The following is a 26,022-nucleotide window of genomic DNA, read 5'->3' as shown; positions in this document are numbered from 1 at the left end:
ACCCCCCCCCCCCCCCCCCCCCCAATAACGGATATAAAAGATCAGATATACAGTAATAATAAACTTCTCATAAAATAATCTGCATCTCCAACAGAAAAAGTTGAAAATTTATGAAATGTGCGAATGTTCCTCTCCTCATCCTGAGCGAGCGGCAGTACAGAGCGCCCCCCTCTGCCCGCACGAGGAGACACACCAAAAGAACCCGGGAGAGGAAGCAAGGACCCTGAGATAAGAAGCCTCCGGAGCTGAACTCTCAGGATCTCCTCATAACCTCGGCTTGATCTGAAGAGGTTTTCCTACAAGAGAAGAAATATGGTGGGTTAGTGAGTCACATAATGCCAACACAGCGCACAACAATACAACACAGCGCACAACAATACAACACGGCGCACAACAATACAACACGGCGCACAACAATACAACCACAGCGCACAACAATACAACACAGCGCACAACAATACAACACAGCGCACAACAATACAACCACAGCGCACAATACAACACAGCGCACAACAATACAACCACAGCGCACAACAATACAACCACAGCGCACAATACAACACAGCGCACAACAATACAACCACGGCGCACAACAATACAACCACGGCGCACAACAATACAACCACGGCGCACAACAATACAACACGGCGCACAACAATACAACCACAGCGCACAACAATACAACCACAGCGCACAACAATACAACACGGCGCACAACAATACAACACGGCGCACAACAATACAACACAGCGCACAACAATACAACACGGCGCACAACAATACAACACGGCGCACAACAATACAACCACAGCGCACAACAATACAACACAGCGCACAACAATACAACCACAGCGCACAACAATACAACCACAGCGCACAACAATACAACACGGCGCACAATACAACACAGCGCACAACAATACAACACAGCGCACAACAATACAACACAGCGCACAACAATACAACCACAGCGCACAACAATACAACCACAGCGCACAATAATACAACACGGCGCACAACAATACAACAGGGCGCACAACACAACACGGCGCACAATACAACACAGCGCACAACAATACAACCATAGCGCACAACAATACAACCACAGCGCACAACAATACAACCACAGCGCACAACAATACAACCACAGCGCACAACAATACAACACGGCGCACAACAATACAACCACAGCGCACAATACAACACGGCGCACAACAATACAACACAGCGCACAACAATACAACATGGCGCACAACAATACAACAGGGCGCACAATACAACCACAGCGCACAACAATACAACAGGGCGCACAACAATACAACATGGCGCACAATACAACCACAGCGCACAACAATACAACAGGGCGCACAACAATACAACATGGCGCACAATACAACCACAGCGCACAACAATACAACAGGGCGCACAATACAACCACAGCGCACAACAATACAACAGGGCGCACAACAATACAACAGGGCGCACAACAATACAACCACAGCGCACAACACGGCGCACAACAATACAACAGGGCGCACAACAATACAACATGGCGCACAACAATACAACAGGGCGCACAACAATACAACATGGCGCACAACAATACAACCACAGCGCACAACAATACAACCACAGCGCACAACAATACAACAGGGCGCACAATACAACACAGCGCACAACAATACAACAGGGCGCACAACAATACAACATGGCGCACAATACAACCACAGCGCACAACAATACAACAGGGCGCACAACAATACAACAGGGCGCACAACAATACAACAGGGCGCACAACAATACAACAGGGCGCACAACAATACAACAGGGCGCACAACAATACAACACGGTGCACAACAATACAACCACAGCGCACAACAATACAACACAGTGCACAACAATACAACACAGTGCACAACAATACAACACAGCGCACAACAATACAACACAGCGCACAACAATACAACACAGTGCACAATACAACCACAGCGCACAATACAACACAGCGCACAACAATACAACACAGCGCACAACAATACAACACAGCGCACAACAATACAACACGGCGCTCAACAATACAACAGGGCGCACAACAATACAACACAGTGCACAACAATACAACCACAGCGCACAATACAACACAGCGCACAATACAACCACAGCGCACAACAATACAACACAGCGCACAACAATACAACACAGCGCACAACAATACAACACAGCGCACAACAATACAACACAGCGCACAACAATACAACAGGGCGCACAATACAACCACAGCGCACAACAATACAACAGGGCGCACAACAATACAACACAGCGCACAACAATACAACACAGCGCACAACAATACAACACGGCGCACAACAATACCACAGCGCACAACAATACAACCACAGCGCACAACAATACAACAGGGCGCACAATACAACACAGCGCACAACAATACAACAGGGCGCACAACAATACAACAGGGCGCTCAACAATACAACAGGGCGCACAACAATACAACAGGGCGCACAACAATACAACAGGGCGCACAACAATACAACACAGTGCACAACAATACAACCACAGCGCACAATACAACACAGCGCACAATACAACACAGCGCACAATACAACACAGCGCACAATACAACTCAGCGCACAATACAACCACAGCGCACAACAATACAACACAGCGCACAACAATACAACACAGTGCACAACAATACAACACAGCGCACAACAATACAACAGGGCGCACAATACAACCACAGCGCACAACAATACAACAGGGCGCACAACAATACAACACAGCGCACAACAATACAACACATGGTGCCAATGTTACTTCCTCCTATAGAGACTACACATGGTGCCAGTATTACTTCCTCCTATAGAGACTACACATGGTGCCAGTATTACTTCCTCCTATAGAGACTACACATGGTGCCAGTATTACTTCCTCCTATAGAGACTACACATGGTGCCAGTATTACTTCCTCCTATAGAGACTACACATGGTGCCAATGTTACTTCCTCCTATAGAGACTACACATGGTGCCAATGTTACTTCCTCCTATAGAGACTACACATGGTGCCAGTATTACTTCCTCCTATAGAGACTACACATGGTGCCAGTATTACTTCCTCCTATAGAGACTACACATGGTGCCAGTGCTACTTCCTCCTATAGAGACTACACATGGTGCCAATGTTACTTCCTCCTATAGAGACTACACATGGTGCCAGTATTACTTCCTCCTATAGAGACTACACATAGTGCCAGTATTACTTCCTCCTATAGAGACTACACATGGTGCCAGTATTACTTCCTCCTACAGAGACTACACATGGTGCCAGTATTACTTCCTCCTACAGAGACTACACATGGTGCCAGTATTACTTCCTCCTATGGAGACTACACATGGTGCCAGTGTTACTTCCTCCTATGGAGACTACACATGGTGCCAGTGTTACTTCCTCCTATAGAGACTACACATGGTGCCAGTATTACTTCCTCCTATAGAGACTACACATGGTGCCAGTGTTACTTCCTCCTATAGAGACTACATATGGTGCCAATGTTACTTCCTCCTATAGAGACTACACATAGTGCCAGTATTACTTCCTCCTATAGAGACTACACATGGTGCCAGTATTACTTCCTCCTATAGAGACTACACATGGTGCCAGTATTACTTCCTCCTATAGAGACTACACATGGTGCCAGTATTACTTCCTCCTATAGAGACTACACATGGTGCCAATGTTACTTCCTCCTATAGAGACTACACATGGTGCCAGTATTACTTCCTCCTATAGAGACTACACATAGTGCCAGTATTACTTCCTCCTATAGAGACTACACATGGTGCCAGTATTACTTCCTCCTACAGAGACTACACATGGTGCCAGTATTACTTCCTCCTACAGAGACTACACATGGTGCCAGTATTACTTCCTCCTATGGAGACTACACATGGTGCCAGTGTTACTTCCTCCTATAGAGACTACACATGGTGCCAGTATTCCTTCCTCCTATAGAGACTACACATGGTGCCAGTATTACTTCCTCCTATAGAGACTACACATGGTGCCAGTGTTACTTCCTCCTATAGAGACTACACATGGTGCCAGTGTTACTTCCTCCTATAGAGACTACACATGGTGCCAGTATTACTTCCTCCTATAGAGACTACACATGGTGCCAGTGTTACTTCCTCCTATAGAGACTACACATGGTGCCAGTATTACTTCCTCCTATAGAGACTACACATGGTGCCAGTGGTGTGTATGTGGTGCCCGGCTCTGCTGCCCTGCTTGCTGTCTCTGCACATTAGTGTACATGGCTGTGCCGCGGCTTCAGCTCATTAATGTAGACTGAAGCTGTGTGCTGTCACCTCGCCCCCTCCTGTGTGGCCGCCACACCTCACACTAACACCCACCCCAATATCTGCAATTAGTCACCTGCAAGAAGCCGCAGCCAAGGATGAGGGGTGACAGGTGCAGCGCCAGGCTCCAGTGCAACAAGATGGGTACAGGATAATACAGGAGGGTAAGAGAGTGCCAGAGAGCGCCCCTAGGCCAGGACCCATGACCAGCATTACCCTACCCCCCTGCTATATACTGCAGCATTACCCTACCCCCCTGCTATATACTGCAGCATTACTCCATCCCCCCTGCTATATACTGCAGCATTACTCCATCCCCCCTGCTATATACTGCAGCATTACTCCACCCCCCTGCTATATACTGCAGGATTACTAGATCCCCCCTGCTATAAACTGCAGCATTACTCCATCCCCCTGCTATATACTGCAGCATTACTCCACCCCCCGCTATATACTGCAGCATTACTCCATCCCCCCTGCTATATACTGCAGCATTACTCCACCCCCCGCTATATACTGCCGCATTACTCCACCCCCAGCTATATACTGCAGCATTACTCCACCCCCCGCTATATACTACAGCATTACTCCACCCCACGCTATATACTGCAGCATTACTCCATTCCCCCTGCTATATACTGCAGCATTCTATATACTGCAGCATTACTCCACCCCCCGCTATATACTGCAGCAATACTCCACCCCCCGCTATATACTGCAGCATTACTCTCCCTTATGCTATATACTGCAGCATCACTCTATCCCCCCGCTATATACTGCAGCATTACTCTCACCTCTGCTATATACTGCAGCATTACTCTCTCCCTCATGCTATATACTGCAGCATTACTCTCCCTTATGCTATATACTGCAGCATTACTCTATCCCCATGCTATATACTGCAGCATTACTCTCTCCCTCATGCTATATACTGCAGCATTACTCTCCCTTATGCTATATACTGCAGCATTACTCTATCCCCATGCTATATACTGCAGCATTACTCTCCCTCATGCTATATACTGCAGCATTACTCTCCCTTATGCTATATACTGCAGCATTACTCTCACCCCTGCTATATACTGCAGCATAACTCCACCCCCCGCTATATACTGCAGCATTACTCTCCCTTATGCTATATACTGCAGCATCACTCTATCCCCCCGCTATATACTGCAGCATTACTCTATCCCCCCTGCTATATACTGCAGGATTACTCTATCCCTCATGCTATATACTGCAGAATTACTCTATCCCTCATGCTATATACTGCATTATTACGCTATCCCTCATGCTATATACTGCAGCATTACTCTATCCCTCATGCTATATATTGCAGCATTACTCTATCCCCCTGCTATATACTGCAGCATTACTCTATCCCTCATGCTATATACTGCAGTATTACTCTCCCTCATGCTATATACTGCAGCATTACTCTCCCTTATGCTATATACTGCAGCATTACTCTATCCCCCCTGCTATATACTGCAGTATTACTCTATCCCTCATGCTATATACTGCAGCATTACTCTATCCCTCATGCTATATACTGCAGCATTACTCTCCCTCATGCTATATACTGCAGCATTACTCTCCCTCATGCTATATACTGCAGCATTATTCTATCCTTCATGCTATATACTGCAGTATTACTCTCCCTCATGCTATATACTGCAGTATTACTCTCCCTCATACTATATACTGCAGCATTATTCTATCCCTCATGCTATATACTGCAGTATTACTCTATCCCTCATGCTATATACTGCAGCATTACTCTATCCCTCATGCTATATACTGCAGCATTACTCTCCCTCATGCTATATACTGCAGCATTACTCTCCCTCATGCTATATACTGCAGCATTATTCTATCCTTCATGCTATATACTGCAGTATTACTCTCCCTCATGCTATATACTGCAGTATTACTCTCCCTCATACTATATACTGCAGCATTATTCTATCCCTCATGCTATATACTGCAGCATTACTCTATCCCTCATGCTATATACTGCAGCATTACTCTCCCTCATGCTATATACTGCAGCATTATTCTATCCTTCATGCTATATACTGCAGTATTACTCTCCCTCATGCTATATACTGCAGCAATACTCTCCCTCATGCTATATACTGCAGTATTACTCTCCCTCATGCTATATACTGCAGTATTACTCTATCCCTCATGCTATATACTGCAGCATTACTCTATCCCTCATGCTATATACTGCAGCATTACTCTATCCCTCATGCTATATACTGCAGCATTACTCTATCCCTCATGCTATATACTGCAGCATTACCCTCCCTCATGCTATATACTGCAGCATTACTTTATCCCCCTGCTATATACTGCAGCATTACTCTATCCCTCATGCTATATACTGCAGCATTACTCTATCCTTCATGCTATATACTGCAGTATTACTCTCCCTAATGCTATATACTGCAGTATTACTCTCCCTCATGCTATATACTGCAGCATTACTCTCCCTCGTGCTATATACTGCAGTTTTACTCTATCCCTCATACTATATACTGCAGCATTACTCTCCCTCATGCTATATATTGCAGCATTACTCTATCCCTCATGCTATATACTGCAGCATTATTCTATCCTTCATGCTATATACTGCAGTATTACTCTCCCTCATGCTATATATTGCAGCATTACTCTATCCCTCATGCTATATACTGCAGCATTACTCTCCCTCATGCTATATACTGCAGCATTATTCTATCTCATGCTATATACTGCAGCATTATTCTATCCTTCATGCTATATACTGCAGCATTACTCTCCCTAATGCTATATACTGCAGTATTACTCTCCCTCATGCTTTATACTGCAGCATTACTCTATCCTTCATGCTATATACTGCAGCATTACTCTCCCCCATGCTATGTACTGCAGCATTACTCTCCCCCATGCTATGTACTGCAGCATTACTCTCCCCCATGCTATGTACTGCAGCATTACTCTCCCCCATGCTATGTACTGCAGCATTACTCTCCCCCATGCTATATACTGCAGCATTACTCTCCCTCGTGCTATATACTGCAGCATTACTCTATCCTTCATGCTATATACTGCAGCATTACTCTCCCCCATGCTATAGTCAGGGCAGGCAGCTGTAGTCAGCACATTAGCGCTGCCAGTGACAGTCATACCCCTTTATGTCCACAGAATGGAGACTGCAGTCAGTACAGGAGACTCCGGCAGCACCGTGATGCTGTCGCCATCTGGCCCTGTGCCGGCTCCGCCATTACAGCTCGGTGGGGGCTCTGGCACATGTACTGTGGCAAACAGTGGGGGGCTCCCATCAATGCTTAGAGAGTGCGGGCCCGGCCATAACTCACAGACCTAACTGCAGGGAGAGAACACAGCGGCACAGGGACCAAGGAAAGCGGGAGGATGGCGGCCTGATACCTATACAGTACACAGTGATATGGGGGGGGGGGTATACACCCTCTAATACCTATACAGTACACAGTGATATGGGGGGGGGTATACACCCTCTAATACCTATACAGTACACAGTGATATGGGGGGGAGGGGGGGCATACACCCTCTAATACCTATACAGTACACAGTGATATGGGGGGGGGGGGGGCATACACCCTCTAATACCTATACAGTACACAGTGATATGGGGGGGAGGGGGGGAGTATGGGCATACACCCTCTAATACCTATACAGTACACAGTGATATGGGGGGGGGGTATACACCCTCTAATACCTATACAGTACACAGTGATGGGGGGGTAGGGGGGTATACAACCTCTAATACCTATACAGTACACAGTGATATGGGGGGGGGTATACACCCTCTAATACCTATACAGTACACATAGATATGGGGGGGGAGGGGGGGCATACACCCTCTAACACCCATACAGTACACAGTGATATGGGGGGGGGGCATACACCCTCTAATACCTATACAGTACACAGTGATGGGGGGGGGGGGTATACACCCTCTAATACCTATACAGTACACAGTGATGGGGGGGGGGGGATACACCCTCTAATACCTATACAGTACACAGTGATATGGGGGGGGTGTACACCCTCTAATACCTATACAGTACACAGTGATGGGGGGTATACACCCTCTAATACCTATACAGTACACAGTGATGGGGGGGGGGGGTATACACCCTCTAATACCTATACAGTACACAGTGATGGGGGGTATACACCCTCTAATACCTATACAGTACACAGTGATGGGGGGGGGGGGGGTATACACCCTCTAATACCTATACAGTACACAGTGATGGGGGGGGGGGGCATACATCCTCTAATACCTATACAGTACACAGTGATATGGGGGGGGGTATACACCCTCTAATAACTATACAGTACACAGTGATGGGGGGGGGGGGGGCATACACCCTCTAATACCTATACAGTACACAGTGATGGGGGGGCATACACCCTCTAATAACTATACAGTACACAGTGATGGGGGGTATACACCTTCTAATACCTATACAGTACACAGTGATGGGGGGTATACACCTTCTAATACCTATACAGTACACAGTGATGGGGGGGTACACCCTCTAATACCTATACAGTACACAGTGATATGGGGGGGGGGGGCATACACCCTCTAATACCTATACAGTACACAGTGATGGGGGAGGGGGGGTATACACCCTCTAATACCTATACAGTACACAGTGATGGGGGGCATACACCCTCTAATACCTATACAGTACACAGTGATGGGGGGGGGTATACACCCTCTAATACCTATACAGTACACAGTGATATGGGGGGGTAGGGGGGTATACACCCTCTAATACCTATACAGTACACAGTGATATGGGGGGGGGGGGGCATACACCCTCTAATACCTATACAGTACACAGTGATGGGGGGGCATACACCCTCTAATACCTATACAGTACACAGTGATGGGGGGTATACACCTTCTAATACCTATACAGTACACAGTGATGGGGGGGGGGGTATACACCCTCTAATACCTATACAGTACACAGTGATGGGGGGCATACACCCTCTAATACCTATACAGTACACAGTGATGGGGGGCATACACCCTCTAATACCTATACAGTACACAGTGATGGGGGGTATACACCCTCTAATACCTATACAGTACACAGTGATATGGGGGGGGGGGGCATACACCCTCTAATACCTATACAGTACACAGTGATGGGGGAGGGGGGTATACACCCTCTAATACCTATACAGTACACAGTGATATGGGGGGGGGGGTATACACCCTCTAATACCTATACAGTACACAGTGATATGGGGGGGGGGGGCATACACCCTCTAATACCTATACAGTACACAGTGATGGGGGAGGGGGGGTATACACCCTCTAATACCTATACAGTACACAGTGATATGGGGGGGGGGGATACACCCTCTAATACCTATACAGTACACAGTGATGGGGGGTACACCCTCTAATACCTATACAGTACACAGTGATATGGGGGGGGCATACACCCTCTAATACCTATACAGTACACAGTGATGGGGGGGGGGGATACACCCTCTAATACCTATACAGTACACAGTGATATGGGGGGGTGTACACCCTCTAATACCTATACAGTACACAGTGATGGGGGGTATACACCCTCTAATACCTATACAGTACACAGTGATGGGGGGGGGGGGGTATACACCCTCTAATACCTATACAGTACACAGTGATGGGGGGTATACACCCTCTAATACCTATACAGTACACAGTGATGGGGGGGGGGGATACACCCTCTAATACCTATACAGTACACAGTGATGGGGGGGGGGGCATACACCCTCTAATACCTATACAGTACACAGTGATATGGGGGGGGGTATACACCCTCTAATAACTATACAGTACACAGTGATGGGGGGGGGGGCATACACCCTCTAATACCTATACAGTACACAGTGATGGGGGGGCATACACCCTCTAATAACTATACAGTACACAGTGATGGGGGGTATACACCTTCTAATACCTATACAGTACACAGTGATGGGGGGTATACACCTTCTAATACCTATACAGTACACAGTGATGGGGGGGTACACCCTCTAATACCTATACAGTACACAGTGATATGGGGGAGGGGGCATACACCCTCTAATACCTATACAGTACACAGTGATGGGGGAGGGGGGGTATACACCCTCTAATACCTATACAGTACACAGTGATGGGGGGGGGGGCATACACCCTCTAATACCTATACAGTACACAGTGATGGGGGGCATACACCCTCTAATACCTATACAGTACACAGTGATGGGGGGGGGGTATACACCCTCTAATACCTATACAGTACACAGTGATATGGGGGGGTAGGGGGGTATACACCCTCTAATACCTATACAGTACACAGTGATATGGGGGGGGGGGGGGCATACACCCTCTAATACCTATACAGTACACAGTGATGGGGGGGCATACACCCTCTAATACCTATACAGTACACAGTGATGGGGGGTATACACCCTCTAATACCTATACAGTACACAGTGATGGGGGGGGGGGGTATACACCCTCTAATACCTATACAGTACACAGTGATGGGGGGGCATACACCCTCTAATACCTATACAGTACACAGTGATGGGGGGGCATACACCCTCTAATACCTATACAGTACACAGTGATATGGGGGGGGGCATACACCCTCTAATACCTATACAGTACACAGTGATGGGGGGGCATACACCCTCTAATACCTATACAGTACACAGTGATGGGGGGTATACACCTTCTAATACCTATACAGTACACAGTGATGGGGGGGGGGCATACACCCTCTAATACCTATACAGTACACAGTGATGGGGGGTATACACCTTCTAATACCTATACAGTACACAGTGATGGGGGGGGGTATACACCCTCTAATACCTATACAGTACACAGTGATGGGGGGCATACACCCTCTAATACCTATACAGTACACAGTGATGGGGGGTATACACCCTCTAATACCTATACAGTACACAGTGATGAGGGGGTAGGGGGGTATACACCCTCTAATACCTATACAGTACACAGTGATGGGAGGGGGGGTATACACCCTCTAATACCTATACAGTACACAGTGATATGGGGGGGGGCATACACCCTCTAATAACTATACAGTACACAGTGATGGGGGGGGGGGTACACCCTCTAATACCTATACAGTACACAGTGATGGGAGGGGGGGTATACACCCTCTAATACCTATACAGTACACAGTGATGGGGGGGGGTATACACCCTCTAATACCTATACAGTACACAGTGATGGGGGGGGGGGGGTATACACCCTCTAATACCTATACAGTACACAGTGATGGGGGGGGTATACACCCTCTAATACCTATACAGTACACAGTGATGGGGGGGGGCATACACCCTCTAATACCTATACAGTACACAGTGATGGGGGGGGGTATACACCCTCTAATACCTATACAGTACACAGTGATATGGGGGGGGGGGGCATACACCCTCTAATAACTATACAGTACACAGTGATGGGAGGGGGGGTATACACCCTCTAATACCTATACAGTACACAGTGATGGGGGGGGGGTATACACCCTCTAATACCTATACAGTACACAGTGATGGGGGGGGGGGGGTATACACCCTCTAATACCTATACAGTACACAGTGATGGGGGGGGGCATACACCCTCTAATACCTATACAGTACACAGTGATGGGGGGGGGTATACACCCTCTAATACCTATACAGTACACAGTGATGAGGGGATACACCCTCTAATACCTATACAGTACACAGTGATATGGGGGGGGGCATACACCCTCTAATACCTATACAGTACACAGTGATGGGGGGGTAGGGGGGTATACACCCTCTAATACCTATACAGTACACAGTGATGAGGGGGTAGGGGGGTATACACCCTCTAATACCTATACAGTACACAGTGATATGGGGGGGGGGGGGCATACACCCTCTAATACCTATACAGTACACAGTGATGGGGGGGGGGTACACCCTCTAATACCTATACAGTACACAGTGATGGGGGGGGGGGGATACACCCTCTAATACCTATACAGTACACAGTGATGGGGGGGTAGGGGGGTATACACCCTCTAATACCTATACAGTACACAGTGATATGGGGGGGAGGGGGGGGATACACCCTCTAATACCTATACAGTACACAGTGATATGGGGGGGGGTATACACCCTCTAATACCTATACAGTACACAGTGATGAGGGGGTAGGGGGGTATACACCCTCTAATACCTATACAGTACACAGTGATATGGGGGGGGGGCATACACCCTCTAATACCTATACAGTACACAGTGATGGGAGGGGGGGTATACACCCTCTAATACCTATACAGTACACAGTGATGGGAGGGGGGTATACACCCTCTAATACCTATACAGTGCACAGTGATGGGGGGGTACACCCTCTAATACCTATACAGTACACAGTGATGGGGGGGCATACACCCTCTAATACCTATACAGTACACAGTGATGGGGGGGTACACCCTCTAATACCTATACAGTACACAGTGATGGGGGGGCATACACCCTCTAATACCTATACAGTACACAGTGATGGGAGGGGGGGGTATACACCCTCTAATACCTATACAGTACACAGTGATGGGAGGGGGGGGTATACACCCTCTAATACCTATACAGTACCCCACCACCACAAGATTACAGGTGATATACTGTATTCACCAGGAACTACAAGTCTCAGAATGTCCCATGTATAGAGCACTATTCTCAGCCGGACAGACGTCACTCGGGGTGCGGCGGGTGCAGGTGGTCCCGGTCGCTGCACCTCTCCCTCACAGGACGGTGGCAGATGAGCAGAGCTGAGACGGCGGGCGCTGTGACTTAGTTCTGTGATGCACCAGTGACGGCACAGCTGCCAACCCCCCCCCCCCTCGCCCTGTCAGACGACCCTCTGACTTTTCACACCATCTCGCCCTGTTCTCAGGTGCTGCCACGCTCTCTAGAAGTATAACCTCCAACTGCATGTATATAAAAAGGTGTACGCAGCGCCAAGATGGCTGCCAGAGCAAACACTGCATCAATCAGTGCCGAATCGGGGACAAAGTATCAAAAGGCCTGGGGTCAGGGAGGAGGATGGGAGTGATGATACACTGTGTGTGATACGAGATTAGAGTGTCAGCTCCTGGGGTCAGGGAGGAGGATGGGAGTGATGATACACTGTGTGTGATAGGAGAGTAGAGTGTCAGCTCCTGGGGTCAGGGAGGATGATAGGATGATAATACACTGTGTGTGATAGGAGAGTAGAGTGTCAGCTCCTGGGGTCAGGGATGATGGGAGTGATGATACACTGTGTGTGATAGGAGAGTAGAGTGTCAGCTCCTGGGGTCAGGGAGGAGGATGGGAGTGATGATACACTGTGTGTGATAGGAGAGTAGAGTGTCAGCTCCTGGGGTCAGGGAGGAGGATGGGAGTGATGATACACTGTGTGTGATAGGAGATTAGAGTGTCAGCTCCTGGGGTCAGGGAGGATGATGATGGAGTTATTATACACTGTGTGTGATAGGAGATTAGAGTGTCAGCTCCTGGGGTCAGGGAGGATGATGGGAGTGATGATACACTGTGTGTGATAGGAGATTAGAGTGTCAGCTCCTGGGGTCAGGGATGATGGGAGTGATGATACACTGTGTGTGATATAGGAGATTAGAGTGTCAGCTCTTAGGGACAGGGTGAGATAACCTGCACACCACCCTGAACACTGCATATTGTACCATGGATTACGGCTGACGCCTTCCAGACCGCGCTCCATCGTCTGCGCCATTCCTTCTTCTAGTCCCAGGATAGGGAACCTCCGACGCTCTGGCTGTTGCAGGGTTCCCCACTTCCGATCTAGCCCACAAAGTTAACACGAGACAAGAAAACAAAGGGTTAACCCAAAAACTTGCCGGCCCTGGGCTTCGGCGTGTGGCGAGCGTGCTCAGTGGAGCCGTTAGAGACGCGTGTTCCATTAACGTTATGGCTGTGAAATATGGCGATGGAATGAGAAGCGTATGGCGGCAGATTGGCGGCCCGCCGCGCTGTGGAGGCTTTAATCCTCGCTCCGGCGCGCGCAGGGCTGTAAAGTGTTTACTGAGACGATGGTTGGAGGCCATAAAACCCTCTTCTTCCTCCCAAACGAGGCTGCGCGGAGTCACCGACGGGGACCGCAACGCGCGTCGGGGGAGACTGGAACAGCTGCTCACGCCGGGAGTCTGCCGCACCGCAGGAAATTAACTGGAATGGGTGCTGCCTAATTAAATTACCAGGGAAATGAGGGAGAGGATGGGGCCCGGGGGTCCGGGGGGTCCCAACTGCACATAGACTATCAGCTCCTGGGGTCAGGGAGGATGATGGGAGTGATGATACACTGTGTGTGATAGGAGATTAGAGTGTCAGCTCTTGGGGTCAGGAATGATGATGGGAGTGATGATAGACTTTGTGTGATAGAAGATTAGACTATCAGCTCCTGGGGTCAGGGAGGAGGATGGGAGTGATGATACACTGTGTGTGATAGGAGATTAGAGTGTCAGCTCCTGGGGTCAGGGATGAATAACATGTCCTGCTACATGTAACCCCGTTGTCTGACTACAATTCCCAGCATGCCCTGCCTGTCAGGCTATGTACAGATGACTACAATACATACAGTGTGCAGGAGGTAAGTGGGTGAGAACGTTCTGTACTCCCAGACCTGCGCTGTAGGGGGCGCAGTCAACTGCAACTTCACATAGGAGCAAAAGTTCTGAAAGAGGAGGCACAGAGGGTGGTGAGTGGTCAGCGGGGGGCGCCCTACACATTACGTTACCCGACTCCTAACACTGTAGTCCCATCCCATGATGCACCAGTTCTGTTACCGTCCATACTCCAGCAAAAAACTTTTTCTTTCAAATAAACTGGTTTCAGTATATAGATTTGTAATTTATTTCTATAAAAAAAAAAATCTCCAGCCTTCCATTACTTATTAGCTGCTTTATGTCCTGCAGGAAGTGGGGTATTCTCTCCAGTCTGACACAGTGCTCTCTGCTGCCACCTCTGTCCATGTCAGGAACTGTCCAGAGCAGCAGCAAATCCCCATAGAAAAAATCTCCTGTTCTGGACAGTTCCTGACATGGACAGAGGTGGCAGCAGAGAGCACTGTGTCAGACTGGAGAGAATACACCACTTCCTGCTGGACATACAGCAGCTGATAAGTACTGGAAGACTGGAGATTTTTTTAATAGAAGTAAATTACAAAACTATATAACTTTCTGACACCAGTTGTTTTTTTTGTTTGTTTTTTTGGAAGATTTTCGCTGGAGTTCCCCTTTAACATTGGAAACAGTCAGAAGGTTGTAGCCAGAACCCCACCCCCCTTCTCCACGGCTCCTACAGGATACAGTTAGCTTCTCCTACATCAATCCTAAAGGAACACTGGGAGATTTCAGCTCTGACACTTGTAGAGCTTGTTATGAGTGCAGCTCTGGAGTACAGCTATGAGGTCCCCATGTTAGTGTCAGCAGCGGGTTGTCACCACCATCAGGCTGTTAGACCTGCCGTGACTCAGTGACATTACTCGCAGACGGTGGAGCGGCTCTGGAGACACACCTGACCGCCCGTGCATCCTCTGCATCCATGGCAGCTGTCTCCGCGCTGGCAGCTTCCCTGGGAGAGATCCCGCTTCTCCTGCCTAGGATTTAGGAGTCCCAGCACGGGACGCTCTGCCAGGTGGAGAAATGGAGCGATGATGGGGGGCTGACCTTCCTCCACGTCTGGGGGTCCCCGCCTCTGTTACTGGGAATACGCGGAGCGCTGCAATGCTTTTACTCCGGCTTCCACCTCAATTATTTATAAGGCAGACATATGGCGCACATCGAGCAGAGCCGGGCCGAGCCGCACTCCCATCTCCAGGGGTGAAGTGAGGAGAAGTCAAACTTAGAGGTGAACTCCACAACTCCTCTTATGTCTTATTCATGGGGCGGCTACGTATTGTGTGTGTGTGTGTGTGTGTGGGAAGGGGGGCGCACATCTCTCTGTAATAACGTACCGCAGTATATACATATAAAGGACCACTGCCGCCCTATGTACCTACAGCTTAATCAATACACAGCTGCTTGCTGTCAGTGAATGGGAACATTGCCTCCGTACATCCAGAAGCTGCAGGACACAGTGGGGAAAGCTACTAGTGCTTATACAGATGCATTGTCTGCCAAGAGTAAGCCCAGACATATCGAAGATCACTAAGGCGCACTCCACCTAAAGGACTTATCTAAGACTATATTTGTGGTCTATTCTAGCCTGACCAGCCAACTCCCCCCGATCATCAGAAAGAAGGGGCCAGGACCAGTGCCACATAATTTATAGTGGCCACTGGAAGAGGAGGTTAAGAAGGGAACTTCTATGTGCTGGCTTACAGAAGGTGCAGTGTGGTGTTGGGTTATTCAGGTGGAGCAGTATGTATTGGTGCATTGTGGTGCTGGCAGGTGCTTACAGGAAGAGCAGTATGTATTGGTGCAGGGTGATGTTGGGCTACTGCAGGTGGAGCAGTATGTATTGCTGCAGGGTGATGTTGGGCTACTGCCAGTGGAGCAGTATGTATTGCTGCAGGGTGATGTTGGGCTACTGCCGGTGGAGCAGTATGTATTGGTGCAGGGTGATGTTGGGCTACTGCAGGAGGAGCAGTGTGATGTTGCATTACTGCAGGTGGAGCAGTATGTATTGGTGCAGTGTGATGTTGGGCTACTGCAGGTGGAGCAGTATGTATTGGTGCAGTGTGATGTTGGGCTACTGCAGGTGGAGCAGTATGTATTGGTGCAGTGTGATGTTGGGCTACTGCAGGAGGAACAGTATGTATTCGTGCAGTGTGATGTTGCATTACTGCAGGTGGAGCAGTATGTATTGGTGCAGTGTGATGTTGGGCTACTGCAGGAGGAACAGTATGTATTGGTGCAGTGTAATGTTGCATTACTGCAGGTGGAGCAGTATGTATTGGTGCAGTGTAATGTTGCATTACTGCAGGTGGAGCAGTACGTATTGGTGCAGGGTGATGTTGCGTTACTGCAGGTGGAGCAGTATGTATTGGTGCAGGGTGATGTTGCGTTACTGCAGGTGGAGCAGTATGTATTGGTGCAGGGTGATGTTGCGTTACTGCAGGTGGAGCAGTATGTATTGGTGCAGGGTGATGTTGCGTTACTGCAGGTGGAGCAGTATGTCTTTCTGCACTGTGGTGTGAAATAACTACAGGTGGAGCAGTGTGTATTTCTGCACTGCGGTGTAAGCTTACTAAGGGTGCAGCAATGTCTGGTGCTGCATTGTGTTGTTGCCCAGGGAGCAGAGGGCGTGTTACCGGATGGTGCTGCGTATAGTCTGGCGCCATATTATCCTTACCTGAGTTTTCGGATGACTTAACCCTGTCAGACACGGGCGTCCCATCGCTGGAGGAGGAGCAGTTCAGAGAAATGAAGGAAGGACAGCTCTGGAGACCACTGCTGCCCGGGAGCTGCCCATCGCTGGCGGCAGAGGTCGTCAATGGAGATTTCCTGCAACAGACAAGGGGTCCGGAGTCACTACATGATAGGGGCAGACAGAGGGGGCGCCATGACTTTATAGATTATCCCTTACCCTGCCTGATCGGGGGTCCTCCGCCTCTGCTTGGTACTGACTGGCGTCTGCTCCTGCGCTGCCGTCACATCCAGCCGTCTCTTCCTCTGGCGGTGCTGCAGTTTACACTTGGCCCCCTGCGGGCACTGGCCGCCCCGGGCGTAGTCCGGACACAGCAGGGTGTGCTTCTTCTTACACTGCAGGAGGGAGAGAAACAACCATCAAGACCAAGCACCCAACTTTCCCAGAGCCCTGACAGGAAACACAGGACCTTCCATGACAGGTCCAGCGGGCGCTGAGGGGGCTGCCATGCTGAGAGCTGCCAGGAGGTGAAGCCGCATCACATCTGATTGATAACTGTTTAATTATTTAGTTAGAGTAAAACCCGGATCAGCTTAGTCAGGGGCTGCCCGGCCAAGAGAGCAGGGAACAGGCTGCTGGCAGCCGTCCTGATACACAGCGCCAGATCTGCTCCTGCAAACAAATATACCCCCTGTGTACACCCTGAACCCCATCCTGTATACACCAGTCCCCTGTATACACCCTACGCCTGCCCCCCATATACACCCTGCACCCCATCCTGTATACACCATGCACCAGCCCCATATATACACCCTGCCACTGCCCCCCATATACACCATGCACCAGCCCCCTGTATACACCCCCCCCCCCCCCGTATAACACCCTGCACAACAATCTGTATACCCCCCCCCCCCCCTCCGGTATATCCCATGCACCCGCCCCAGTATACACCCTTCCCCCTTGTATACACCCTGCTCCTGAGTTACATCCTGTATTATACTCCAGAGCTGCACTCACTATTCTGCTGATGGGGTCACTGTGTACATACATTACTGATCCTGAGTTACATCCTGTATTATACTCCAGAGCTGCACTCACTATTCAGTCCTATCATTATAACAATACTATGGCCCACACAGTGCATCTCACCAGCTGTGAGGGGACCACAATCCCCAGCATGCCCAGTGAGTTTCCCTGTGGGAGTCGATCAGTGAAAGTCAATGATGACAAACAGGGAAAGGGTTAAGGAGGCAGCTGAGGTGCTGGGTGTGTGGGAGCAGCTGGCAGCATGTGCAGGGTTAGTGCTTCCTGCCAGGAGAGGGTTAATGAGAGGTGGGGGGCACAGCTGGCGGCAGGAGGGTTGTGGGGTTCAGGGCAGTGCTCCCTGCTGGCGCGGACATGTCACATAAGGTGAAGGGAGGAGGGGCGCGCGCTCATTTGTCGGGGGTCTCATTCCTCAGGGTCACTCGATGCCTCCCACCTGTCGGGGGCAACTAATTATACACACTGCGGGATCCCCGCCAATCGCCAGGTCGGGCTGTAAAAACAGAGAAGGCCCCAGACACAGGACGGGAGCGCGGCCCGGGCACTGGCCATTAACCCTGCACTGCCTGATAACAGAGAGCAACAGCTCCAGCTGTACAACCACCTGGGAGCACCGCACCACTAAACCAGGGTGAGCCAGAGGGGGTGACATTAACCCCTCTACCACCGAGCGGGGGGGTCGACACTAACTCCTCTACCACCAAGTGGAGGGGCCAGGAGTAACCCCTCTACCACCGAGCCAGGGGGGCCGACACTAACCCCTCTACCACCGAGCCAGGAGGGCCGACACTAACCCCTCTACCACCGAGCCAGGAAGGCCGGCACTAACCCCTCTACCACCGAGCCAGGGGGGCCGACACTAACCCCTCTACCACCGAGCCAGGAGGGCCGGCACTAACCCCTCTACCACCGAGCCAGGGAAGCCGACACTAACCCCTCTACCACCGAGCCAGGGAAGCCGACACTAACCCCTCTACCACCGAGCCAGGAGGGCCAGCACTAACCCCTCTACCACCGAGCCAGGGAAGCCGACACTAACCCCTCTACCACCGAGCCAGGAGGGCCGACACTAACCCCTCTACCACCGAGCCAGGGGGGCCGTCACTAACCCCTCTACCACCGAGTCAGGGGGGCCGACACTAACCCTTCTACCACCGAGCCAGGAGGGCCGACACTAACCCCTCTACCACCGAGCCAGGGAAGCCGACACTAACCCCTCTACCACCGAGCCAGGAGGGCCGACACTAACCCCTCTACCACCGAGCCAGGGAAGCCGACACTAACCCCTCTACCACCGAGCCAGGGGGGCCGACACTAACCCCTCTACCACCGAGCCAGGAGGGCCGACACTAACCCCTCTACCACCGAGCCAGGGGGGCCGACACTAACCCCTCTACCAAAGAGGTGAAGGGGAGGGGGGACAGGACACCATCCACTTTATACCACCAAGCCTGGGGGCCGACACTAACCCCTCTACCACCGAGCCAGGGGGGCCGACACTAACCCCTCTACCACCGAGCCAGGGAAGCCGACACTAACCCCTCTACCACCGAGCCAGGGGGGCCGACACTAACCCCTCTACCACCGAGTCAGGGGGGCCGACACTAACCCTTCTACCACCGAGTCAGGGAAGCAGACACTAACCCCTCTACCACCGAGCCAGGAGGGCCGACACTAACCCCTCTACCACCGAGCCAGGAGGGCCGACACTAACCCCTCTACCACCGAGCCAGGGGGGCAGTCACTAACCCCTCTACCACCGAGCCAGGGAAGCCGACACTAACCCCTCTACCACCGAGCCAGGGGGGCCGGCACTAACCCCTCTACCACCGAGCCAGGAGGGCCGGCACTAATCCCTCTACCAAAGAGGTGAAGGGGAGGGGGGACAGGACACCATCCACTTTATACCACCAAGCCTGGGGGCCGAGAGTAACCCCTCCACCACCGAGCTGGGGAGGCGAAACTAACCGCCCTACCACGGCTCCGGGGGGCTGAGATTAACCCCTGTACCACCGAGCTGGGGGGCTGAGATTAACCCCTGTACCACCGAGCCGTGGGGGTGGGGGCTGACATTAACCCCTGCAGTGCTGGTCCCCTCTCATCAGTAGGCCGCGTGTAACCCCCCTCCCCCCCGCAGCAGCTGAGCGCTCGGCCATCACTCATTAGTGACTGGTTACGGCGGTGGCGGTGGATTCGGTTTCGCTCTCTATTAGTACACGGCTCGCTATGACATTTGTCACTTAGCTAAGAATCCTCCTGCTACACAAATGATTTATCCCTACAAATCCTAACAATGTCCTGGGGGGATCGGGTTACCGACTCAGAGGGGGGGCTGGGGTGACAACTGTATTTTGGGGTGGCCATATATCGTATCATTACACGAGTGACGACAGGAGCGCCCTACATCCTGGGCCACAGAGCTCGCCCCCTAGGTGTAACAATGGCCCCCGCCCCTAATGAGAGCAGTGTTAAATTATTCACACCCCGGGGGGCGCACACTTCTAACAAGCGGCTGCTTTATGAGGCCAGGTTGACATTTTTCCTGGATTCTGGCAGATACGGCCGTCTCTCCGGGGTCCTGTTCACGAGCGGCGTGAAGATCTCCTCTATAGAGAAACCCGACAAACAAACAAGCGTGGCGCAGATCCCGCACTCAGCACTTTCCTCTGTTATTTGGGAGAATGGGGTTAACCCCTTGCAGGCGGCCCGGCCTTGGGTAGAGAAGCAGCGGTGGTGGCGGCGTCCGTCCTAGTCAGCAGTCTCATCGCACACAATTACGGCGCTCTATCCATCATCCTGACCGCAACGCTTTTCTGACACTCCGAAAGAGACGCGCTAAGCAGTTTCGCTAATAGCATAAATATTCCAAATATCTCTTTTATATTTTCATTTAAATTGGAATATTTTAGGAGTAATTGCGTGTGCTGAGAGCCGGCGCGGGAGGGGCCGCCATTGTCTATAGTCACCCCCCCCCCCCCCCCCTCAGATACCACCTCACAATCGGACCATGAACTTGCTGTGAACCCTGCACTGACCCCCGACACCCATCACACCAGGTGTGCACCGCACGGCTGACAATCTAATCCCAGTGCAGCCATGTCCATGTATCTGACCTGGGAATGCTGGGCGACATCCAATATGGCTCAATATATGTTACCCAGCTTTCCTAGAATCCTGAATGCCAAATCTGTTGAGTTATAAATAGGTGAATGTGGTCCTAGAGAATTCAACAGCTTTACATTGGTTTCTCCAGTTGCATCCAGAGCTGTATTCACAATTCTGCTTGCCTTACACAGATGGCGCAGTATCAGATATGTGATGCAACATAAGCTCCCACAATGCACTGCTCTCATTATAGGAGAACCACAGCTCTGGATGTGACTGGGGTATACAGATATAGATAAATATATGCAATGTTTTGCTTTACTCATTTCAGGTCAGTTTCTCCAGTTGCATCCAGAGCTGCATTCACAATTCTGCTGTTTGCCCTCTGAAACAGACTCTAATTAATCTACAAAAAATCCTTCTGTGCACATGCCGGGTTCTAGAGCTGAGGACATGCATCGGTCCTGCCGGGTTCTAGGCATTCACCAGACCTGCTGGGTTCTGGGGCTGAGGACATGCATCAATCCTGCTGGGTTCTAGGGCTGAGGACATGCATTAGTCCTGCTAGGTTCTAGAGCTGTGAGGATGCATCAGTCCTGCTGGGTTCTAGGGTTCTGGACATGCATCAGTCCTGCAGTGATCTAGAGCTGTTGACATATATTAGTCCTGCCAGGTTCTAGGGCAGTGGGCATGCATCAGTCCTGCTGGGTTCTAGGGTTGTGGGCATGCATCAGTCCTGCGGGGTTCTAGGGTTGTGGGCATGCAGCAGTCCTGCGGGGTTCTAGGGTTGTGGGCATGCATCAGTCCTGCTGGGTTCTAGAGTTGTGGGCATGCATCAGTCCTGCTGGGTTCTAGGATTGTGGACATGCATCAGTCCTGCAGTGATCTAGAGCTGTTGACATATATTAGTCCTGCCGGGTTCTAGGGCAGTGGGCATGCATCAGTCCTGCTGGGTTCTAGGGTTGTGGGCATGCATCAGTCCTGCTGGGTTCTAGGGTTGTGGGCATGCATCAGTCCTGCTGGGTTCTAGGGTTGTGGGCATGCATCAGTCCTGCTGGGTTCTAGGGTTGTGGGCATGCATCAGTCCTGCTGGATTCTAGGGTTGTGGGCATGCAGCAGTCCTGCTGGGTTCTAGGGTTGTGGGCATGCATCAGTCCTGCTGGGTTCTAGGGTTGTGGGCATGCATCAGTCCTGCTGGGTTCTAGGGTTGTGGGCATGCATCAGTCCTGCTGGGTTCTAGGGTTGTGGGCATGCATCAGTCCTGCTGGATTCTAGGGTTGTGGGCATGCATCAGTCCTGCTGGGTTCTAGGGTTGTGGGCATGCATCAGTCCTGCTGGGTTCTAGGGTTGTGGGCATGCATCAGTCCTGCTGGATTCTAGGGTTGTGGGCATGCATCAGTCCTGCTGGGTTCTAGGGTTGTGGGCATGCATCAGTCCTGCTGGGTTGAGGGTTGTGGGCATGCATCAGTCCTGCTGGGTTCTAGGGTTGTGGGCATGCATCAGTCCTGCTGGGTTGAGGGTTGTGGGCATGCATTAGTCCTCACCTTGGCTCCCATAGGGCAGTATCCTTTGATGAAGTCCTGGCAGACCTCGGCTTTCCTGGAGACATAGACATGGCTGTACGGGCAGTCATTGTTGTGGCAGATTCCCTTCAGGAAGTAGGAGCAGACCGGCATCTGCAGAGAGAAGACAAGTGTGAGGGGTCTGATCCTACAATCCTTACATTCCCCCTATCAGCCAGCAGCAGACAGAATGGACTAGAGCTATGGAACATGTGTGCTATGACTGGGGGTGCAGAGGAAGAGGGGTCCCCCTAACATTCTTACAGGGGCCCCAGCAGTAACCCCCTCTACTCTCTATACTGTGTAGTACCCCATAGAAGGTCACACATCGCCCGCTCCTCTTCTCTTATGTAATATTAAAATCCTGCCAGGAATGAGGGCCGTAAAGGCGGCTCCTGAATATTAAAGGGATTAACGGCGACAAAACGACTTCTTAAAGAGCCTCCGTCTGGTGTTACGGCGCGATCAGGAATCATCTAATAAACTCATAAAAGCCGGGTGATGGGCTTATCATCCAGGGACATTACTCTCCCGCGCAGTAAACCTGACAGCCAGATGACTTTCACCTTGTACAGAACAGCGGCACTCCGGGGATACACCGTATACAGTGAGGAGGCAGCAAGGTGGCGCCATGTACCTCCGACCTCAGGTCAGGGGTCACCTCACTGCTACTGCTTCATCCAGCCCTCCTATAGGAAGGAAAAACAGGCATGATGGGAGTGGTGATCAGGATGCATGATGGGAGCAGTGATCAGGATGCATGATAGGAGTGGTGATCAGGATGCATGATGGGAGCAGTGATCAGGATGCATGATGGGAGTGGTGATCAGGATGCATGATGTGAGGGGTGATCAGGATGCATGATGGGAGTGGTGATCAGGATGCATGATGGGAGTGGTGATCAGGATGCATGATGTGAGGGGTGATCAGGATGCATGATGGGAGTGGTGATCAGGATGCATGATGTGAGTGGTGATCAGGATGCATGATGTGAGGGGTGATCAGGATGCATGATGGGAGTGGTGATCAGGATGCATGATGGGAGTGGTGATCAGGATGCATGATGGGAGTGGTGATAAGGAGGTATGATGGGAGTGGTGATAAGGAGGTATGATGGGAGTGGTGATCAGGATGCATGACGGGAGCGGTGATCAGGATGCATGATGTGAGGGGTAATCAGGATGCATGATGTGAGTGGTGATCAGGATGCATGATGGGAGTGGTGATCAGGATGCATGATGTGAGGGGTGATCAGGATGCATGACGTGAGGGGTGATCAGGATGCATGACGTGAGGGGTGATCAGGATGCATGATGTGAGGGGTGATCAGGATGCATGACGTGAGGGGTGATCAGGATGCATGATGGGAGTGGTGATCAGGATGCATGATGGGAGTGGTGATCAGGATGCATGATGGGAGTGGTGATCAGGATGCATGATGGGAGTGGTGATAAGGAGGTATGATGGGAGTGGTGATAAGGAGGTATGATGGGAGTGGTGATCAGGATGCATGACGGGAGCGGTGATCAGGATGCATGATGTGAGGGGTAATCAGGATGCATGATGTGAGTGGTGATCAGGATGCATGATGGGAGTGGTGATCAGGATGCATGATGTGAGGGGTGATCAGGATGCATGACGTGAGGGGTGATCAGGATGCATGACGTGAGGGGTGATCAGGATGCATGATGTGAGGGGTGATCAGGATGCATGATGGGAGTGGTGATCAGGATGCATGATGGGAGGGGTGATCAGGATGCATGACGTGAGGGGTGATCAGGATGCATGATGTGAGGGGTGATCAGGATGCATGATGTGAGGGGTGATCAGGATGCATGACGTGAGGGGTGATCAGGATGCATGATGGGAGTGGTGATCAGGATGCATGATGGGAGCAGTGATCAGGATGCATGATGGGAGTGGTGATCAGGATGCATGATAGGAGTGGTGATCAAGATGCATGATGGGAGTGGTGATCAAGATGCATGATGGGAGCAGTGATCAGGATGCATGATGAGAGCAGTGATCAAGATGCATGATGGGAGCAGTGATCAGGATGCATGATGGGAGGGGTGATCAGAATGCATGATGTGAGGGGTGATCAGGATGTATGATGGGAGTGGTTATCAGATACTTACTGCTGCTACTCATGACACCCAGCTACCCTAACATCTTGAATAGTAACCCCGCCTAGTTAAAGTGCATGATGGGAGTATTGATCAGGATGCATGATGGGAGTGGTGATGAGGATGCATGATGGGAGTGATCTTGTAGTTACTGCTCCATCTGTGCTACTCTGCATATTCAGCTCAGCACTTCAGTCCTGAAGGGATAGATTGTTCGTAATCGAACGGTAATCATTTCGTGTAATAGCAGACAACGGTTAAAAGACCAACGAGAAATTCTTTGTCATGTGATAGAATTTGGACCTATTTTTATTGTTGTTCGTTTGCAGATTGTTCTCGCATCGTTCGGTGTAATAAGACGTCGTTCGGTTGTTCACAGTAGAGATGA

At 50.6% G+C, this 26,022-nt stretch overlaps 1 protein-coding gene across 1 annotated transcript in view; it reads right to left on the bottom strand.

Moving 5' to 3' along the window:
• Positions 1-48: 48 nt before the first annotated feature.
• The window catches only part of ZC3H3 (zinc finger CCCH-type containing 3), an 87,962-nt gene continuing 61,988 nt past the window's right edge, over positions 49-26,022 (bottom strand). The window contains exons 9-12 of the mRNA XM_069956998.1: positions 23,491-23,622; positions 18,017-18,192; positions 17,783-17,934; positions 49-296 (exon numbers count right to left, since the gene is read on the bottom strand). Of these exons, the coding sequence (XP_069813099.1) occupies positions 265-296; positions 17,783-17,934; positions 18,017-18,192; positions 23,491-23,622 (492 nt within the window). The 3' untranslated portion in view covers positions 49-264. The remainder of the gene's footprint in view (positions 297-17,782; positions 17,935-18,016; positions 18,193-23,490; positions 23,623-26,022) is intronic.

Source organism: Dendropsophus ebraccatus, chromosome 2 (genome assembly GCF_027789765.1).
Source record: "Dendropsophus ebraccatus isolate aDenEbr1 chromosome 2, aDenEbr1.pat, whole genome shotgun sequence".
Taxonomy (NCBI): domain Eukaryota; kingdom Metazoa; phylum Chordata; class Amphibia; order Anura; family Hylidae; genus Dendropsophus; species Dendropsophus ebraccatus.
Note: the sequence above shows the minus strand (reverse complement) of the source record. Positions and strands in the feature narration are given on the sequence as shown.